The sequence below is a fragment of the Diabrotica virgifera genome, chromosome 9 (genome assembly GCF_917563875.1).
Source record: "Diabrotica virgifera virgifera chromosome 9, PGI_DIABVI_V3a".
In the NCBI taxonomy this organism is placed as follows: Eukaryota; Metazoa; Arthropoda; class Insecta; order Coleoptera; family Chrysomelidae; genus Diabrotica; species Diabrotica virgifera.
In genome coordinates this window covers 129,519,153-129,542,062 of record NC_065451.1, presented here as the reverse complement: position 1 = coordinate 129,542,062, position 22,910 = coordinate 129,519,153, and the positions used below count along the sequence as shown (strand labels likewise).

Genomic DNA, 22,910 nt, shown 5'->3' with positions numbered 1-22,910 from the left:
TTTGTATTTATGTTTATTTTTAGTTAGTATTAATTATTTTTTAAGTGTATATATATTAAATTTTATATTTATGTTTATTTGTTTATTTTTAATAAAAACGTATTTAACAATTTCATTGGTTTTTCTTACTTTAAACTTGAGAAGTATTTAATTTTTATAAAATAATATTTATGTCGAAGGGGGTAATAAACAAATTTACTTTAAAAAAAGTTAAAATATTATTTTAAATTAAGCTTTTATACCTATCAAGTTCATAATTATTCTAGCATAACTTTATTACCATTTTGAATAAACTTTTTGTGAACCAAGTTCTATAGTTCGGTCAGTCTAATTTTTATAAAATTTCTTCTCTCCATCTTAGTAAGGCTTATATCATCATTTACACCATAATTCGATCGCTTTAAAAGTAGTTTTAAATAAAAAGTAATAAATTTTAATTTGGTATCCATCTTAACCGCTTTTAACTTAAAGAGTAAAAAATAAGTTTTTATTATCAAACAGTTTAGTATTAATTTTATGTTTGGGTAGTAAAATATAACTTAGCAGGTTGTAGTATAAAATTTAATTTAAACATTTATTTAAAGTTCTATTTAATCTAGTTTTAAATGAAAAAACGGTAAAAATTGTAGTTTGCAGGTTGTAACGAAAGGGTGGAAATAAGTTTGTAAATAATTTATTATCAATTACATTTTCGGATGGTATATAAGTATACAAAGTAAATTATAATTTAACATGTTACAAATTATTATAACTTAAAGTTCTATGATTACATCGACAAGATCGGGTGGTACAATCATAGGAAAACCCCATCTCTAATTGAATTGGTAAGACGTGTTTATGAGTGCTCGTAACTTTTATCAAGTTTTGTGATTATTACGGCTATAATTAAAAAGCTTTTAAAGCGCCAAAGAAACCATAAACTGACAAAGTGAAATTGTGCAGAAAGTGAGTCAAGAAAACAAGCAGAATAATTTGTAAGTACAATATCTTATATTTACATTTATTGAATAGAACAAAAATATCGCTTGCAAATTAAAGAACTATAAAAACCAGAAACTAATTAGTTCTGATAAGGTGACTTGATTTTGAGCCATCGAGGCGGGCTCGCCACTTTTTCGCAAACCAAACTGTTACAAAATAACGATTGGACTATTAAGTAACGGGAGTGAATATAAGTAAGTGAAAATAATCTGTATGTGTACAATTTCTTATATTTATTGGGAAAGAACAAAAATATCGTATGCAAATTAACGAACTATAAATAACAGTAACTATTTAGGTTTGATAAGGTGAAGAGCCTCCGCGCTTTTGAGGCGGGCTCGGCACTTTTTCGCAAACCGAACAGTGACAAAACACCGATTGGACTATTAAGTAACGGGAGTGAGTAATACATGCACGCTGCGCCACAAAAAATGGCTTCGAATTTGTTAACACCGGTAAAAATAATGGATAGATACAAAGTGGATTCGGACGACGACACATCAGAAGACCATAGAAAGAGGAACAGAGAAGAAGAGGAAGAATTGTTCCAAAAAAGTAAAAAAGTGTCTAGATCGCCTAACAAAACCCGTAACGAAGATAATAAGCTCGATCAAATTATTAAAATGATGCATGACTTAACCACAGAAACAAAAAATTTAACAACGGAAGTAAAAGAGATAAAGAATGAACAGAGAAAGTACTGGGAGGAATTAAACGACCTGAAAACAGAATTGGAGAAAGTTAAACAAGAAAACCAAACTAAACACAAGGAGAAGGAAGAAATGAAAAAAGAACTAAACTATATGAAAATACGTGTACAAAGACTAGAAAAGGAAAGAAAAGTAAATAATGTTGTAATACAAGGCTTGCCAATAGATACAATCGATAGAAATGCACTGAAACAAACTGTAGGAAACTTCATGGAAAAAGAAATGAATATCAATGTTCAAATCGAAGAAGTTATCAAACTGGGAGAAAAAACATGTTTGGTCAAACTACAGAACAAGTTTGAAAAAGAAAAGATCATGCAAAATAAAGCTAAACTAAAACACATAAAAGGCAATAAAGTATATATAAATAATGACATAACAAAAGAAGAACTACAAACACAGAAAAAAATAAGACAAGTCGCAAATGAAGAAATTAATAAGGGTAAAAGTGTTACAATAAAATATAATAAATTAATAATAGATGGAAAAACACACAAATGGAATCAATACAGCAACCAGCTAGAAGAAGACCAGGGAAATCCAAAAAACTAACAGAAGATGAAAATACACAAACAAAAGCACAAATCACGACAGACAAGGCACAGAAAAAGGAATTGAGTAAGGACGAAAATAGAAATAGAGCAAAAACGAAAGATAAACATGAAATAGACATAAGAGAGAACATATTTATAGGTGCATGGAATGTAAGAACCCTACACGAAACCGGCAAATTGGAGCAGGTAAGCCAAGAGATTGATAAGTACAAATTAGACATTGTCGGACTAAGCGAAACAAGATGGAATGGTAGTGGATCAACCCGAGTAGGTGACCAACAGCTAATGATATATTCTGGGAATACGGATGTAAATGACAAACACGAAAAGGGAGTGGCAATACTGCTAGCCCAAAAGGGGAGAAAGGCTCTAGTAGAGTGGGAACCAGTGTCAGAAAGGATTATTTGGGCGAGACTGAAGGCAAGATATTATAACATAATAGTAATAAATGTATATGCTCCCACAAATAAAAACGACGAAAATGAGAAGGAAGAATTTTACGAGCAACTACAAACAACGTTTAATAAGATTAATAATAAATATAGAAGAGATATAAAAATAGTAATCGGAGACTTTAATGCAAAAATAGGAAATGATAATAAAGGACATGAACATGTGATGGGAAAGGAGGGAATCGGAGAGAGAAACGACAATGGAAATCGATTAATCGAATTTTGTGAGCAAAATGAACTTTTAATAGGCGGAAGCATCTTTAAACATAAGCGGATACATAAGGAAACATGGAAATCACCGGGAGGGAGATACAAGAATCAAATAGACCACATAATAATTGAATATAAATGGAGAAGCTGGCTGCAGGATGTCAGGAGCTTAAGAGGTGCTGATGTGGGATCAGACCACATGCTACTCAAAGCGAGACTAAAAATGAAATTAGCCAGAGATAAAAACCAAAAAATCAGCAGAAGGAACAAGTACAACGTTGATGCCCTAAAACAAGAATGTATAAGAAATAAATTTAGTGAGAAACTGGCAATTAACCGAACAGTATCACAACAAACTGGAGAGTCAGTCGAAGAAACATGGAAATATTTTAAAGAAGTGATGATGAATACAGCAAAAGAAACAATCGGATTAAAAAGAAGACAAAATAAAAAATGGATTACCAAAGACACTCTACTACTGATAGAAGAAAGAAAAAAGATCAAAGAAGAAATTCTACAAAAGGAAGGATCGGAAGAAGAGAGGGCACTTGAAAGGAAATACAAGGCAAAAAACGCAGAAGTAAAAAAACAAGCCAGAAAAGATAAAAGAAACTATATAAATGAGATGCTAAATATATCAGAAGAAGCAGCGAAAGAAAACGACTTACGAACACAATATACAATCATACGAAACTTAACAGGAAAAGCACAACGAAATATACGAGAAGTAAAGGATAAACAAGGAAATAGAATAAAAAATGAGAAAGAAATAATACAAAGATGGAAGGAATACTTCGAAGAGATATATGCTAAGCATGAAATAACTCAAATCATAGAAGATGAAGTAGAATCACCAGAGCTAGAAGTGAATATTGGAGAAATTACAATGGAAGAAATTGGAAACACTCTAAAACTACTAAAAAATGGCAAAGCCGCAGGAATCGACAATATACCCATTGACATAATAAAAGCAGACACCGAGCAGTCAGTAGAGATGCTACATACACTTTTGAATAAAATATGGACGGACGAAGAATTGCCAAAGGAGTGGAAAGAGGGATTGATTATAAAAATACCCAAAAAAGGAGACCTGAGCAAATGCAACAATTGGCGTGCAATAACACTACTAAGTGCCACATCCAAAGTGCTGACCAAAATCATTTTGGAAAGATTGAAGCCGGAACTAGATAAAAAACTGAGAAACAACCAAGCAGGCTTCCGTTCCAACCATTCCACTATTGATCACATTTGCACCCTTAGAATTATCTTGGAACAAACAAATGAATGGAATAAAGATATAGATGTGAGTTTTATCGACTTCGAAAAGGCCTTTGACCGTGTAAATAGGGCACAGATGTGGAAAATCCTTAGATTATATGGGATACCACAAAAAATCATAAACTTTATTAAACTCTTCTACGAAGGATACAAAGCCAAACTAGAACATTCAGGTGAAGTAACAGAAGAGATATCCATAGAAAGTGGAGTCAAACAGGGTTGTGTACTATCCCCTACCCTATTTCTTATTATGATAGATTGGGTAATGAGGAAAGTAATCGACGATCGAACAGGCATCAGGTGGAACCTTTTCAAACAGCTAGAAGATCTCGAATTTGCAGATGACATCTGCCTTATAACTGAACACCGAAATCATATGCAAGCAAAAATTGACAAATTGGCACAGTACTCCGACACGATCGGACTTCGAATAAACACAGAAAAAACTAAACTTCTAAAAAATAATAACCATCCAAATAATAAAATAATGATAAACGGTAAAGAAGTAGAAGAGGTAGACAAGTTCACATATCTGGGATCTGTCATGGAAAGGAGCGGGGGGTGTAAAAAGGATATACAGACGAGAATAACAAAGGCGCAACACGCATTCAACGCTTTAAATAAAATTTGGCAAACAAACGAAATATCGGAAACAACAAAAATTAAAATCTTTAACAGTTGCATTAAAAGTATACTGCTCTATGGAGCAGAAACATGGAAACAGGACGAAAATACAACTAAAAAACTACAAACATTTGTAAACAAATCTCTAAGAAAAATCCTAAAAATATACTGGCCAAATAAAATAACTAATACAGAACTATGGGAAAGGACAAAGCAAACTAACGTATCTACTACAGTCAAGGAAAAAAAATGGAAATGGATCGGCCACACTTTAAGGAAAGACCAAAGCAGCATAGCAAGACAAGCACTTGAATACCAACCAGAGGGAAAAAGAAAGAGGGGCAGACCAGACAACAGCTGGAAAAGAACAACAACGAGAGAACACGAAAAAATTGGACTAAGATGGGGCGAAGTCAAAAAGAAAGCAAAAGATAGAAGAGAGTGGAGGGAATTAGTTCACAATTTATCCAGAGAATAAAAACAAAAGAAGATGCGCTGTCCCGGCCAGACAGCAATCTTACACTTTTGGCCAAGAAACGCATAAGCGCCCAATACTCCACAAGGAGGGATGGAACGAGAGAGAGAGATATATTAAATTTTATATTTATGTTTATTTGTTTATTTTTAATAAAAACGTATTTAACAATTTCATTGGTTTTTCTTACTTTAAACTTGAGAAGTATTTAATTTTTATAAAATAATATTTATGTCGAAGGGGGTAATAAACAAATTTACTTTAAAAAAAGTTAAAATATTATTTTAAATTAAGCTTTTATACCTATCAAGTTCATAATTATTCTAGCATAACTTTATTACCATTTTGAATAAACTTTTTGTGAACCAAGTTCTATAGTTCGGTCAGTCTAATTTTTATAAAATTTCTTCTCTCCATCTTAGTAAGGCTTATATCATCATTTACACCATAATTCGATCGCTTTAAAAGTAGTTTTAAATAAAAAGTAATAAATTTTAATTTGGTATCCATCTTAACCGCTTTTAACTTAAAGAGTAAAAAATAAGTTTTTATTATCAAACAGTTTAGTATTAATTTTATGTTTGGGTAGTAAAATATAACTTAGCAGGTTGTAGTATAAAATTTAATTTAAACATTTATTTAAAGTTCTATTTAATCTAGTTTTAAATGAAAAAACGGTAAAAATTGTAGTTTGCAGGTTGTAACGAAAGGGTGGAAATAAGTTTGTAAATAATTTATTATCAATTACATTTTCGGATGGTATATAAGTATACAAAGTAAATTATAATTTAACATGTTACAAATTATTATAACTTAAAGTTCTATGATTACATCGACAAGATCGGGTGGTACAATCATAGGTTGCCAACAGATTTCTTCTATCTCACACACACGTCCGTTTTCTATAACCATATTATCATCAACGTTATTTTCTTCATCTATTTCATCCTCCACCCCGTCATCCTCTGAAGAAGAGTCCTCCGGGATTGTTGAGAGACTCCATGCAGATCGCAGCAGGTTTGTTGTAGAATCGCATGGGCCGGGATCAATAGTGCCGCTATTTACCACCCAGTCCGTGCTAGAATCACATACGTCACTATTAACATTTACTAACATGTTTGATTCCCGTAATCAGTACACCTCTCGTACTCTTCTGTGCGACTATTTTCGATTCCTATCACAGGTAGCACCTCCACCACCAGACTAATAAGGGTGGAAGTTGGGTAGGTGGACAAAAAATGATTATCCGGTCACGGACAGATCACTATACCTCTCAAACTCTTGAGTGCGACTATTTTCGATTTCTGTGGCAGGTACCACTCTCCACTACCAGATCAAACAATGAGGGTGGGAGGTGGGTAGGTAGATGGTGAAGAAAGGTGAATATCCGGTCACGGGTAGTTAGGTAACAAAAAGTTAAAAAAGCGGTCAAAGTTTTATTGGTTTTATCTCTTATTGTTGGTTTTTTACTTTTTTGGTAATACGGGAGGTTGGTAGACGGCAAAGAAAGGTGAATATCCGGTTACGGATAGTTAGATAATAAAAGAATAAATAAGCTGTCAAGGTTTTATATTTTATTGTCGGTTTTTACTCTTTATTAATGTTATTATTTTTTTCTGTTTTATAGCGTAATTAGTGTTATTAATGTGGTGAGTTTAAAAATATATGGGCTTATACCCCCCTCCATTCTAATTTTATATTATATAAATTATATTCCCGTATAACTTTTTTAGTCAAACATGTGTCTTGACGATGGTAACTTTGGTAGTATGTGTTCGTTTGAGAATCGTTTACTATCATTTCAATATTGGAGAGGACTAGTCGACCCCGTGTTGTTAAGCAAAGCTGGGTTTTACCATACAGGGGTTGCTGATGTAGTTTGCTGTTTCCACTGTAAAATCGAAATACACAAATGGGAATCATACGATATACCTATTGATGAACACATAAAGTATTCAACATGTCTGTTTGCAAGACTACTGAAATCGAAAACATTTGAACCTGACGATAAACCGAATATGTTAATTAAATCAAAACCGAAACTTGAAAACTTTAAAATTTATGATTGTTTTTTAACTGTAATTGTAATTCTAACTGTTTTATATACAATTTGTAATAAATTATAAAATATTTTTGTACTACTTATTAGATTTAAATTTACATTGGGAACAAAGAAAGTTGGTTAACCTCTAACTTTGCTAAAAAACTGGTTCACCTCTAAAATTTGTAGTTAGCGATACAAGTTTTAAAACCTGTTTTGATGCGATGGAGTGGGGGATTGATGGTATATAACTATATTGATGTAATCATAAAATCAGTTTATGAGTAAAAATAACTATAACCATGCATCAAGAAAGTGTTGAACTTATTATGGATAAAGTGAATAAATTAGTTACCAGTGAAACATCGATACATAACCTAACATCTATTGGATATTACACCAACAAAAAAAAATTAAATAAAATTTGTGTAAACTGTTGGGTAGAGGTACTTTGTGAACTCGGACAACACAACATGTTTGATGATGTGTGTCTAAGCATAAAGTTGCGTGTGTACGTTAACAGATACCCGACAATGCGTTATCTATTAGACACAGCTTTGCAAAGAATTTTTGAACTTTCCGAAGTTTGGTTTTGGGTGGAACAATTCCAAAAAAAGACTTCAACTTTTGATGACCTTTTCCCAAAACTTGTTCAATACCAACAATTGGAGCGTCTTAAGCCTATAGAAGACCTGCTACCACCAAGGATTCTAAAACGATTGAAGGGTGCGCGGTATCAACATCCTTGCAGATGTGAAGGTTGTTTTGGTAAAATCCTGTGAACTGTTAAGCTCATGGAACACCTGACACCACCAAGGATCCCATGATTCATGCGTACATGGTGTCAACATTCATACGAGTGTGAAGGTTGCTTGGCTGGATCCTGTAGGTACAAGTGAACTATAGATAGAATTTATTATTGTAGTTTGAGTTTAAAAATAAAAAAGTATAAAATATAATTTTTTTATTAAAATTTACTCCATTACAAAATTATCATATATAAAAAATACATTTGAAAGAGCACATATACATTTTTTTTCAGAGTGGTAAAAACATTTTGCTTCCGATACTGGTAGTGGTGGAAATTCACCTACTTCGACTACAGGTGTAGTAGAGTATTTTCTTATGTAATTCGCTTTTTCCAATCCTTTTACATAGACTATTTCAGCTTTCTCTGTTATTTCCCTTATAATTTTTTTAAACTCGTACAATGGGGTATAACCTTCATTCCAAGAAATGCAGTGATGGTGTTTACTTAACCATGTCACCTGCTGAATTAAATTGGGAGGTAACATTCGTAATGGAAAAGGAGGCTTAAAAATATATACTATAACTTTATCTCCTGAATAACACGCTAATTCTTTACAAATAAACTTATTATTCTCGATTTTAAAACCTTGAATGTCAATAACAAGTTTCATATTTTCAATTGTTTAAGTTTTCGAATAACCTGTTTTAGGGCTTCGTACTGCTGAATTTGATTTTTAAGTTCTTTTAAATGATCTATAAAGTTATTTAACGTGTTTTCATGTGAGCGATACATCGTAAACTAACATTTATAATTGATACTATCAAATAATATACAATTACAACATCTGTTTATTAATACTGCTTTACTATTTTTGTTAGTGGATTGTATGTAAATTCCTTCTCATGTAAAATTAAACAATAAGCAGATACATCAGTTGTTGAAGGTGTATTTGTTTCAAATTCGATACGGAGAACGACGGACCCATTTTGGATCACTTCTTTCTGTCTAGAGCAATCTATATGTATTAGTGGTGTCTTAGTTTTAAAATCTTGCGGGTTAAATATCGGTTGGTTTAAGTTTAAATTATAATAACTTGTCTGAAAACTTCCAAACATCTCATAAATTTGAGCGAATTTGTTAGTGTCAAAATCTATTTGTAAATCATTATAAGGAAATCGTTCAGAATTCAAAAATACCTTTATATTTTTAAGGTCGTTATGATCAAATTTGCTCATATCTTTAGTAATCTTTGATTTTCTCCCTTTCTGAAATGCGATAATGATATGTCTCGGTGTTTCAATGTTAGTACTGGTTTTTACCGCCCACGTATGCCGTGTCGCATTATTTAATGATGGGTATTCAATCATTTGCCACGAACGAAATTTAATTGGTAGCTCAATATTTTTATGAGCTATACTATTTAATCGTAGTTGTTCACGCATGCTTGGGCTAACATGGGCTACATTCCACTGTAATTTTGTAATTTCGACTTTGGGGCGTTCGGTTTCGTCAATACTCACAATTGCATCGACATCATCGTTTGATCGTATTAAAATGAGCTCCTGCTTACAATTCATTATAATTCGTCTGAAGTCTTCAAAAAAACCTGATAATAATCGTAATGGTATGCAAACGTTAAAGTTACCATGAGCGTCCACTATTATTTTTTCATTTCCTGATTTTGGAAACCATCCAGCATTTTGGAATAGAATACTTTCGTTTTCGTTGAGACTTAGATAGTTTTTAATCGTTGATACCAGTCCAACCTCTCGAACAGAATATATAATAACTCCATTTAATTCATACCGAAGCTCGCGAAATAAAAAGGAAATAGCGTTATTTATAAATTTTAGTTTTGTTGGCTCCTTATCATCATGTGTGAGTAGCTTCCCCTCTATGTCGAGATATGATGTTGAAGGTAACGTGTACGCGTCTAGATCTTGAATGGGAATTCGTATTTCATCGTTATAGTTCAATTTTCCGGGAATATATGGTGAATAGGCGTGAAATTGGTATTCTTGTATAGTCGTGTCATTATAAGGTTGCCCAGTTACATGTAACACCTCCATCACACTAAAACTTTGAAGCCAAGCTTTTTTAATAATAATCGATTAGATGGTGTTAATATTGCAACTGTTTTTTTGAAACTGTTAGATTTTTGCTTTCGGTTGTCTCTTTTATAGTTTTTTATGTAATGTGGTTGTTGGTAAGAAAAGTTTAAAACCATTATAATCGCTGTCGTAAATGTAAATTTAAAGTAATCTCTTCTTGTCGAAAATTAAGTAATTTACCGTTTTGATCAACAATTTTTATACTAATGTTGTTGATCGTCTTAACGCTGATGGGGTAATATAAAATATTTTGAGGTGACTCAACTATTTTATACCCGCTCGGTACGGTAGGGAAAAACTGGTGGATTATATGAACTGGGTTCCCATTTAAATACGAGCCTGAAGCGATATTGCAGTCCACACAGATTGCGTTTGTCACTGAAATATTTACTGGTTCATCAGAAACATGTGTTTTATTTGCTTCCAGTTCTCTTTTCTTGAATCCAAAAATTTTACCTATAGAGTTTTCAGTAGTGAAATATAGTGCACAATTACTTTCAATAGATACTTTAGATGTGTTTTTATCTGGGGTGATATTAATATAAGCAGTTTTATCTCGTTCTTTCATCAACTTCCTTAAAAGCTGAATTATATCTTCTAATTCATATGAGCCTAAGGGGATATTAGCTGTATAAGTGAAATTACGGCGACCAAAGAGAAATACATTATTAGATTCGTCAATGTTGGGTATGGAATTAAAAGAATAAAAGTTTGTTAAACCAACTTCATAATCAAGACTTTCATCCAAGTAGATGGGTGGATTAAAATTATAACTTAAGGTGGAAGACTTCCCGGTCAGGGTAAAGTTGTACGACATATTTGCTAGAGGCTTGTATTGTTTATACTGATCCACAGGACCTACTTATAGTGGTTATATAGAAATTGTAATGCGTATTGACCGCAATTGTATGAATTATGTTGCAACCTTTCATAATTATAATTTATGTTCACAGAACCACCAGTTTTAAAGTATTTGATTACATTGCGTGGTGGTGGCAAATCACCGTAAGAATCAAAGTATATAATGTTATTGTCTTCCTTTGTATAAGCTGTCCAGTGCGTACCTTTTCCACTATTTGAATCCATATTTATAATACCGCTTTCATTTGTTCGAATTTTATTTGGTAACGTATCTCTCATGAAAACACCTCTAAAATGAGGGATTTTTAATAATTTCACATATTTTCTTACATCGACATCTGTTAACGGATGATGGGGGAATATTAGTTTTTTGAATACGGTTTTAGATACATCCCATACCCTTTAGCAGGTTTTAAGTATAACCCTTTACCTCCTTTTTCCATAGCCAGATTATGACGTTTTTGTTCAACAATTTGTTCACGGTTGGTTTTTGCGTCGTTAATGGCCTTCATAATCGAAGCTGTCCCACCCCCAACAGCCCCTAAAGCCCCGAGTAATGGTAATAATAAAGGTAAAAAACCTCCTTTTTTAGGTGTTTTAATAATACGTTTTTTTAAATTAATTTTTTTTCTTTTTAAGGAACCACCTTTTTTATTTAACCTGCGTCTAAATCTTTTACGTAAACCCATACCTAATTTGCGTTTACCCTTCATCGCCGTTGTAACTAACCAAGCTGCTGTTTTTTCACCAAATGTAGCGTCTTTGGATTTCACCCGATCCCAAGCTTTGTTTTCTAGTAATTTATCAGCTTCGTGTCTTTTACGAAGTTCTTTATGTTGGGAATATGTAATGTCGTGTTCTTTGCAGGCTTCGTCTAATAAATTTATTCCTGAATCACCGCGTGTAAGTCTCTTCTCTAGCTTAGTCCCCGGTCCACAATACGAATAACCTGGGATGTGTACCTCGACTGGTAGCTTATTAATGATAGAATTTAATAATCCGCGACCTCTTCGTTTTACTGCTGGATCTCTACTAATCCTTTTTTGCCTCATTATACTTCCTTTTATATATAATCTGACACCCTATATATACCCACATCATTCGTAGATATAATGAAGATCGAAAAACAACAACTATCTCTCCCTATTACAAACCACGATGTAGTTGTACAGGATAATAAAATAAAAAAACATGGTGGTTTATTTGGTGGTGATTCAAAACGCTGTCTTATTATAGGGCCGAGTGGGTGTGGTAAGACGAATACATTATTATCGTTGATTGTTCATCCTAATGGTTTAAGATTTCAAAACATTTATGTTTATTCCAAATCACTTCATCAACCAAAATACGTATACCTACGTAATCTAATTAAACCGATATCTGAAATTGGGTATGAAGAATATAGTGATTCCACAAACATACCTACTCCAGAAGACATTAAAAACTATTCAATAATAATCTTTGATGATGTAGCTTCTTGCGATCAAAAACTTATTCAAAGTTATTTTTGTTTTGGTAGACATAAACTTACCGATTGTTTTTACTTATCACAAACTTATAGCTCTATACCGAAACAGTTGGTGCGAGATAATGCCAATCTTTTAGTGATTTTCCAACAAGATATGACGAATTTAAAACACATATATGATGACCATGTTAATATTGATATGAGTTTTCAAAAATTTAAAGATTTTAGTTCTTTTTGTTGGAAAGATAACTATGGGTTTGTAGTGATTGATAAGGATTGTTTGTTATCTTCAGGAAAATATCGCAAAGGGTTTGATACTTTCGTACATATATAAAGGAAGAAGTGTGCCTAGTTAGTGTTAGTAAAAATGGATACTCGAATTGTTAAACAGCTGTTAAAAACCCGCCAGGCATTAAAACGTAAATACCGTAGTTTAAAAAGTGATATTACCAAGTCTCAAAGTCAGCTAGAAAAAAATTATCAACCCATAACAAAACCACTCAAGGAGTTGTTATTAAAATTAGAACCTACAAGTAATATAAAACAAGAACCTGTCAACCCTAAATTTGAATCTTCTGTATCTAATTCTCGTCGATTAAGCGCGCCGAATCTTAAAAAATATTACCAACTTTCAGCTTCATCACCAATTAAAGAATCTACTTCATCACCAAATAAAGGTTCTACTTCATCTAACACACATACTAACTTTGGGGAACTCTCTATTGTCCAGCCTAACGCGATCGAAGAAACATTCGAAACAAGTCATGGGGGAGATAGTGCAGAAAATTCAACCTTTACATCACAACATGTAGGAAATAGTAGTGAAGATTTCAATCGATTATATGAAGAAACTCTACTAGAGTTTAACAGTATGATTAATAATCCTGACGTAATGAGGAAATATTATGAAGTATTCACTAACCCTTTACCTCGGCAGTACGTTAAAAATAATATAGAAGATGTAAAAGGTGAATTTGATAATACATTAGGAGTGTATCACGATTTAGCAAACGAAAAATTCTCAATTGGTGATTCGAATATTGAGTTTGAAGGACCGGATATGATTATAAACGATGTTAAGTATATAGGGACTCCAGGTCTCTATGAATTATTATTTAAGGCTAACCCTGTTAGTTTTAAACGTGAAGATGTTAACGAATATGTTGATATTTTACGGAGGACCAATGCTCTTCATAGAGACAATAACCCTGAATTACCAATTAGAAGAATTGAGTCTAAAATAAAAGATAAGTATCATTTTATCATACAACCAGTGTTAGAAACTAGACCACAACCTCCCCGACAAAGGTTGAGTTCTCTACCTTCAGGTCTTGGTGTAACAACTAGACAACGCACTAAAAAACTTACCGGTAAAAAAGGCGGTGCTTTAACATTGAAACGGTTAACTACGAAGCCGACAGAGTATAAATACTTTGACAATTACAATGAAATCATAAAGAGACTTGGACTGCTTGCAGCATCACAATCTTCAGGAAATAACGCTCACGGTAACGAAATCATTTCCATTATTGAGGAACTTCGAGAGGGGGGTATAATTCAATAATGCCTATTAATAAATTTGGGAGCCACTTTCTAACTGATTTAAAGTCTTGTGATAATTCTACAAATCCGTTATATTTTATTTGTGATCCAACTTCTTACCACAGTAAATGTATTATAGCTTTAAGTGGGGAGAAAAAAACAAGTTTGAACAAGGAGTTTTATGTATTAGATAATGGGGGTGTGTCATATATATTTACTGTGGACGGTATAATTGAAACAATACAGCATTACAGTTTTAATGGATTACTTTTAATAAATTCTACACAGTATAAATACGGTCAATTACCTGGTTTACATATAAAAAAAGGTGATAAACTTTCGTTTAAACTTGATACAAGTCCTAACGTTTTTGTTCATATTACCCTTCAGTGCCCGCTGGAAAAAAATGTTTAATTTTAAAGAACAAGTCGTTAAAGAACTGCATAAACCTGCAAGAAAAAACTTTAAACGAAGACATGTTATAATTAAAGGTTTGCATGATTTATGCCAGGCAGATTTAGCTATTATGTCACAATTTGTTAAATACAACAATGGATATAACTATATCCTTATCGTTATAAATACATTTAGTAAATATGTCTGGGCATCACCAGTTAAAAGAAAAACAGGGGCTGAAGTCACCAAATGTATGAAAAAAATTTTATCTCAAATGTCTAAATCCCCTAAACATTTACAAACAGATAATGGAACAGAATTTTATAATTCACAATTTAAACACCTGATGTCATCCTATGGTATAAATCATTACAGCACATATTCTAATTTAAAAGCGAGTATTGCTGAACGTGTGATACGGACTCTTAAGTCGAAGTTGTGGAAACAGTTTAGTCTGCAAGGTTCTTATAAATGGGTTAAAATACTACCGTCTATCGTTGAACAGTATAATAATACCAGACACTCAACTACGGGGGAAATTCCAAGTAAAGTTAATGATCAAAATGCAAAGTATATAACTGCTTACAACTGGTTAAAAACCGTCGATAAACGTAAACCCAAATTTCGAGAAGGGGATTATGTTCGAATAAGTAAATATCGTCACGCGTTTGCTAAATCATACACACCATCTTGGACCACTGAAATATTTAAGATTAAAAAAGTACAGTTTACCAACCCGACCACCTACTTACTTGAGGATTCCAAACAAGAGGAGATTAAGGGAGCTTTTTACACAGAAGAACTTCAAAAAGTTAAATATTCGGATGTATATCTTGTAGAAAAAATATTACAACGCAAAGCTAATCGAGTTTATGTTAAATGGTTAGGTATGGATAAAAGTCACAACTCTTGGATTAGTAAAAATAATGCTATATAAATATAGAGAACGTAACTAAACGGATTTAGTTCACGCTTAAATAATGTCTGGAGCAGGTCTTTTCATTTTACATACCGTTGTGCAGGGAGTACTTTATATTTACCAACCTTATGCTGTGAAAGATATCCATATATGTTTTGATAAAAATGGTATAAAAAATGATAGTTGGCCTTCACAGTGGGTCAACATGAGCCTCTATAAGCTAAATGGGGTGGAACTTAGATTTGCTTACATACCAAGTAACAGTACAGTGTACAAACTACGGTTACCCTTCCCAAATTACTTAAACGATGAAACGGAATGGCGTCAACTATATAGCTGTTCAGGTGATACTCAAGTTGGAAGAGAATATTTATCAAACATTTGTTTATCCTGGTATTTAGTTATTTGTGTTACTTTTTTACTTTTAAATGTGGTTATTAGATATGTTAAACATTTTGTATTTAATAAATTTTATAAATAAAAGACTTTTATGTTTTAATATTTATTTAAACCTGTTATTGTATACATACGTTCTATGATTTAAACTTAAAATCGGGGATATTATTTTTGAAGTTTTTTCAATTCTTTTTTTAAACCTGATTGTATCTATTACAAACATTTCCCAATACCTTTGCCGTGCTTGATGATGTGCATATTTCCAAACTCGTAGAACATGTGTTTTGTTAAGATGTTCATTAAAAGTTACTTTTTTCCCAGTTTGTGTAGACATCTTTCAGAACTTCTGGATACACATACACTAATTCCAAAATATTACTTAAATCTTCAAAGCGAATGTGGGTGCTTGCGTCGACACTTCTTAACACGTTTTCATAAAAATTACCTGTGTTGTTTCGTAATCGTTGATATAGACTCTTCAAATATTCATCGAAACTTCCTTGTTTTAAATGGTTAATATGATGTTGTATAAGCGGTAACACTTCCCATAATTTGCAAATGCTTTCGTACCCCAAATATATATAGGAGTTAGTTTGAGATATTTTTATTACTTTAGCTTCCTGCACCTTTTCAAATTCTACACTATAGTTTTTTCTATCTATAGACACACTATCTCCCACTGTATACAGATAATTTGTAATTACTCCTTGGTAGTATAGTAAATCTTTCCAATCTTCTTCCGTGAATATCACCCGTTGCCCTTGATTACCGCATAGAGTTATCACTGGTATACACTCCGCACCATACTTTATTCCAATAGATACAAATTTACATTTTGATCTATTTAACTGAAAGCTTCTTTCTGCTATTATTACATCTTTTTTATTCTCCACAATATATTTTTGAACGGGTGTGTTACCACTAAAGTTATATTGAGACATGTTTACTCACTCGATAGACAGGTTACCTAACCTTTGATTCTCTACGTCCGTCTAGTTTATAAGTAGAAGGTGTCTGAAAGTGGGAAGTCTCTGTAAGTGAGGGTGGGAGGTATTTGTGGGTAGGAGGTATCTGTGAGGGGGGGGTATCGAGATGGTAGGTATCTGTGAGTGTGAGGTATAACCAGTTATTTTTGTGTTGACTATTTATTCGACATCTAATCAAACATTTAGTATCCAACATGGGTTCTTACAGTAAACACTTTCCTGCTATTCCGTTGAGTGCATTTTCTTCTGAAGAATTACGTGATTTTCCTTTACAATATCTTCAGTATATGAAAACATCTGATTTACGAGAAATTGAACATAAACTACCAGATGAAGTGAAAAATGATCCGCATATTCGACAGAAAATTACTCGCTGTTATCATCATTGGCCTTCCACCTGTGATGGGGTGATGTATCCTCCTTCTATAAGTGACTGCTATATTTGTATTTTAAATCTAGTTGAACATAATCCTTTATTAGAGCAAGTGATAACGGATCATTACCTTCGTCGTAAAGATTTTTGTTTATTTAACAAACAAGAGATGGAGCGATTTCCAGCGTGGTACCTTCTGGATCACGTAGATGGGTTTGATTTGTTAGATAAGTGGGATGAACTTCCACCACATATTCGTGAAAATGAAGCTATCCAAATGAAACTACCTTGCTGGGAACACTGTTCTACTTCATTATTTAGCAATTACCTACCATACAAATATCAATGTCATAAATGTATTACATAAAAATAAAGTTGTTACTAATTCTTGTTTATTTAATATATTTTACCTTCCCCACCCTTCATTCCTCAATAGTCGTTGACTTCTTAACCGTTTGTTAACTTCTTGACCGGTCGTTGACTTCTTGATCGGTCGCTGTCTTCTTGACCGGTTGTTGACCTGGTCAATGGTGGGAGGTATACAAAATGGTGGGAGGTATAAAGTGGTGGGAGGTAAAAAGTGGTGGGGTATAATGTGGTGGGGGGTATAAAATGGTGGAATGAGAGTTCTGGCCGCACAACCCCACCCCTTTTTGTACCCCCCACTCCTACCCTGTATACCCCCCACCTTTGTATAATTAGGGGTGGGGGGTATACAGGGTAGGAGTGGGGGGTACAAAAAGGGGTGGGGGTTGTGCGGCCAGAACTCTCATTTGCCCACTACTCACTAGTGCATAGTTCATAAAGGTGATAACACTGTCAAGGCTTATTTTGTAAAAATTGTAAAGCATAATATATGTTCTATGTTTCGCCGAAAATATAAAAAATGTACAGGCCAGATGCCAATTCGAAAACCAATGTCGAATTTATAAACAGTGCGCTGGAATAAGTGTTACCCCCCTTATTAACTTATTTATTTTTAGCACATAAGCAAAACGCTCGGACAGGTCGATTTTTAAAATAATCATAGTATATTATAGCATTAATGTTTCGAACTTTACGCGATCCCTCTTCAGGTGACAGACAAAACTTTGATTTTTTTAAATGAGAAACTACATCATGTGACACCTCATCTAAAAGCTTTTAAAATACTGATTACAAATATGCATAATACTTTAATTCTTTTTAAGGGCGTAAGCGCAAAATTTCGTTAGAATTATTTTTAAAAGCATTTATTTTTTTCGAATCTTGAGAGAACTAATAAATATTTTTGAAAAATTTAAACGCAGAATGAAAGATTACATTATTACCGAGAGCTGAAAGGCCGTTAGAATAAACAAAAAGTTTCTTTTAAATGATAATTTGAAATTAAAAAATCAGACTTCATTTTCTCTTTTTTTCACCCCTGTGACTTATTAAAATAATCATTATACAAGTTCTCGGGGACTTTTGACCCTCGATAATACTGTAATATTTCATTTTGCGTTTAAATTTTGCAAAAATACTTATTAGTTTTCTCAGGATTCGAAAAAAATTAATGCGTTTAAAAATAATTCGAAAGAAATTTTGCGCCTACGGTCTTAAAATGGATTAAAGTATTATACATTTTTGTAATCAGTATTTCAAAAGCTTTTAAATGAGGTGTCACATGATGCATACTTTCTCATTTAAAAAAAATCAAAATTGTACCTGTCACCTGAAGAGGGATCGCGTAAAGTTCGAAACATTGATAGTATAATATACTATGAATATTTTAAAAATCGACCTGTCCGAGCGTTTTGCTTATGTGCTAAAAATAAATAAGTTAATAAGGGGGGGTAACACTTATTCCAGCGCACTGTATATGACGAAATGATTTTAAACACTTTAACGTCACTGTGTTTGTTATTAATGTTATTAGATATGTTTTACAATGAATTAATCAAATCAATGTTATACGTACCATAGTCAAAGATGTATATAAATCTAATATATGTTATTATATTTAGATTGAATGAAGAGTTTCACTTAAAACAACTAACCACTAACCGGATTAGTACATTCAAGATATAAAGTACTTTTACGAAACGGGAGTCTTACAACTTGTAACAGGAAAAAATAAATCAACACTAATATTCCTTGTGAATTTCGAATAGTAATAAAGCACGTCCAAATTCTCGGTACCTAAGGGTTCCAATAATAAAAAATGAACTTTGGTTTATCATAGAAAGAACAGTTCAAATAAAAACCTTTCGACTTTTTATGATTTTCTTTTAAAAAGCCGCATATCTAGGCCCTGGTCAATAAACAACACATAGTGTCAGCCTGTCACTTCCCTCAAAAACATAATACAAAAGTATTTTTTTGAAAGGTTACGCTCGGTAAATGTTTTTTCCATTGTAAATCATTTTCATGTACTGTAACTACGGCCTACCCACTGATGATTATACTTTAAATAAAAAAGAAAAGATTTAAAAATAATTGAGTAATACTAATAATAACCTATAGGATTATTGATTTTATGTCTATAATTTAAATTTTTTTCTAATACAGGCTACAAAAGTTATGTTTGCGTTTAAATTTTAAATAAAGTACATATGCATAAGTTTTTCGAATTATCCTACTATACTATAGCGGGTTTATTGAGTTTTATTTGTCTGTCTGTGGTTTAAATATATCTAATATCAGCTAATTAATCTCTATGTTTATTGAAATTTACCAAAAAATTTTTTTTTGATCTGTTGGTGGGAATTTCCCCTATTCCTCCCTAGATCCGTACACCATGCTTTTGTTACACCCTGTATCATGTCTACTTTTGTAATTTAATTAACTTACCTTATTTTATATGATGTACTTTATGCAGTGCGTCCATAAAGTAACGCATAAATTCATTATTTCGTAAACCGGCGACTTTAGGGAAAAATCCCGAAACAGGTCGATTTTTATTTTTAATTTTCGATTTTTCGGCATATATATCATACTAGTGACGTCATCCATCTGGACGTGATGACGTAATCGATGATTTTTTTAAATGAGAATAGGGATCATGTGATAGCTCATTTGAAAGGGTATTCAATTCTCTATTCACTAATGTAAACATTAATATAATTATTTATACAGGGTGTTCATAAAAACATTTTTTTAATTAAAATAATTGAGACAAAAAGAAGAATGTATGTAACTTATTTAATTTAAAATGCGTTTAACTAGCATCAAACAACAGAAAAAAAATATTTGACAAATAAACATTGATTTTCGCTTGAACGAAATGTGGAAACTGGCAAGAGGCAGGTGGGTGGCAGCTTTTTGAATGTAAGCGAAAAACAATATTTATTTGTCAAATAAACATTTTTTTCCTGTTTCCTGACAACATTAAAACGTATTTTGAATTAGATAAATTACATACATTCTTCTTTTTGTCTCAAATATTTTAATTAAAAAAATATTTTTGAACACCTTGTATAAATAATTATGTTAATGTTTATATTAAGGAATAGAATACCCTTTCAAATGAGCTATCACATGACCCCTATTCTCATTTAAAAAAATCATTTATTACGTCATCACGCCCAGATGGATGACGTCACTAGTATGATATATATGCCAAAAAATCGGAAATTAAAAATAAAAATCGACCTGTTTCGGGATTTTTCTTTAAAGTCGCCGGTTTACGAAATAATGAATTTATGCGTTACTTTATGGACGCACTCTATACGTATCGCGAGTATATAAATACATACCACTATAGTTTTCACTTGCACTATTATTGTCACAGGATTATTGGCAGGGTCGGCGATAACTGGATAATGCACTGCAGGTGGGCGCCCCTCTTTAGGGGGCGCCAAAATGAGCTTTTTCTGCTGGCGTGGTACAAAATACTAATTTAAAAAACCGAAGGCCGCCAATCTTTGCTAGTTTTGTGGTAGGGCGCCTTATACCGTAGCGCCGGTATCGGCTGATTATTTTATTTGAGATTTACTTATGCATGCAGGGATCCGAAAACTGACAAGTTAAAACAAAAAATAATACAGTAATGCTGTCCCGACTTAGCGAAGCCAAAATAACAATTTTCAAATCTTGTCGATTCGTTATTTGTGGCACGGTCGGTAAATGGGTAAATTTGGCACGTGTAAAAGCTTTGTAACTACTATAGTGGCGCCCCTTAATTGCTGGCGCCTGTGTGCTCCGCACACATTGCACACGTGGACGGCGCGGCCCTGGTTTTCGAGATATTTGAAGTTAAACATGTAACGGCACAGATATTTGATTAATGTATTGTGCCGCTTAATTTTAAACTTCAAATATCTCTAAAATCAATGATTTTATCGTTAAGACTGAAGAGTATATTATTCATTCATAATGATAAAATCATAAGTTTTCGAGATATTTGAAATTAAAAATTCAGCAGCATAATACAATAATTAAAATATCTGTGCCGTTACCTACTTGTTGAAGTGCAAATATCTCTAAAATTAATGATTTTATCGTTAGGAGTGAGCAGTATGTTATTTACATAGAGAGTATATTCTCTACTGAGGAATAGCACTATTTCATCAAAACTAAAATCTCTTTTCGTAACTCTAACAAATCACATGTGTTTGACATACATGTAAACAATACGTACGAGTGCAATTATTAATTCAGACCAAATGCGCGCGGCGCTCGATGCAAACTTATGCGCGATGTACTCAGTTGCGCACCTATGCGCTGTTTGTCTTATATATTTTTTTATTCCTTACATTGTAATCTTTCATTTAGTGAAGGATTTAATGTGGCACAAGATGGCATAATAAACGTAATACGCTGTTAAACATTAATTATATCAATAATTGTATAGGTTTTTTGACAGCCAATTATATCAAAATCACCTTTCCGTGAAGCTAACTATGCTATTTTAATCTTTAAAGTATGTACTTTTGTCTCAAATAATTACTTTTATATTAGCTATCCACATAAATGAAGTAATAATCAAAGTAAAAGGCAGCCTCTGAGGATTTAAATCTGATGTATAAAATTATATTGAATTTTGTACTTTTGATCATTAATACATCTGGCAAACATAAAAAAACAATTTTTGTTGAGAAGTTGCATCATGAGTAGTACAAACAAACCCCCTAATTTCGACATTCTCAGATTTATTTTTTTTTTGTACTTACGATCACGTTTCCTTCAATTTTGAACACTGTGTGCCGGGTTCATATACAACAGTTCTCTTTTCAGTTTTTTGGATTTGTGTTTTTCGTTCTATTGTCATTTCGTTCATAGTTTTTTGGCGGTTTTTCCAGTCCCCTTTTTAATTTATTCCACCTCCATTCTTCTTGATTTACTAAGACCTTGTTATAACCAATTTTGACGTCTTTGTCTTTCTCTTTTTCCTTTTTTGCAAAATTCCTTAGATATATCTGTTTTTCTTTCTCTTCTTTAGTCAAATCATCATTGATGAATATTCTCTCTCCTACGACATTTTTTAATTTGTATTTTTTTATCATGATCTCGCGTTTTCCTTCTCCACTTCTTAGTTCTATTACGCATGTATTCTCGCCTATTTTTTTAACTGTTGTAGGCGTAATATAAATTTGAAGCTGTTTATTAAAAAAATCTTTTTATTCCTTCTTTTAGGTTACCCGGTTCGTTGGTATCCATTTTTAGACCATTCATTACAATGTTGTCCTTTCTTCTATCCATTTCGATTATTGCGACTGCTTTTTTCATTTCTTGCAACTCTCTCCTGATTTTTGGATTCTCTTTTCTTATATCCTGATTTTCTTTTTTAACTGTTCGTTTTCTACTCAGTTTTAGTTGT

General features: G+C 32.6%; 1 protein-coding gene across 1 annotated transcript; it reads right to left on the bottom strand.

Annotated features, from left to right (window-relative positions):
- Nucleotides 1-8,927: 8,927 nt before the first annotated feature.
- Nucleotides 8,928-10,145, bottom strand: LOC126891363 (uncharacterized). The gene has a single exon (XM_050660539.1). It carries the CDS (start codon nucleotides 10,143-10,145, stop codon nucleotides 8,928-8,930), a length of 1,218 nt encoding a protein of 405 aa, XP_050516496.1.
- Between the last annotated feature and the right edge of the window lie 12,765 nt (nucleotides 10,146-22,910).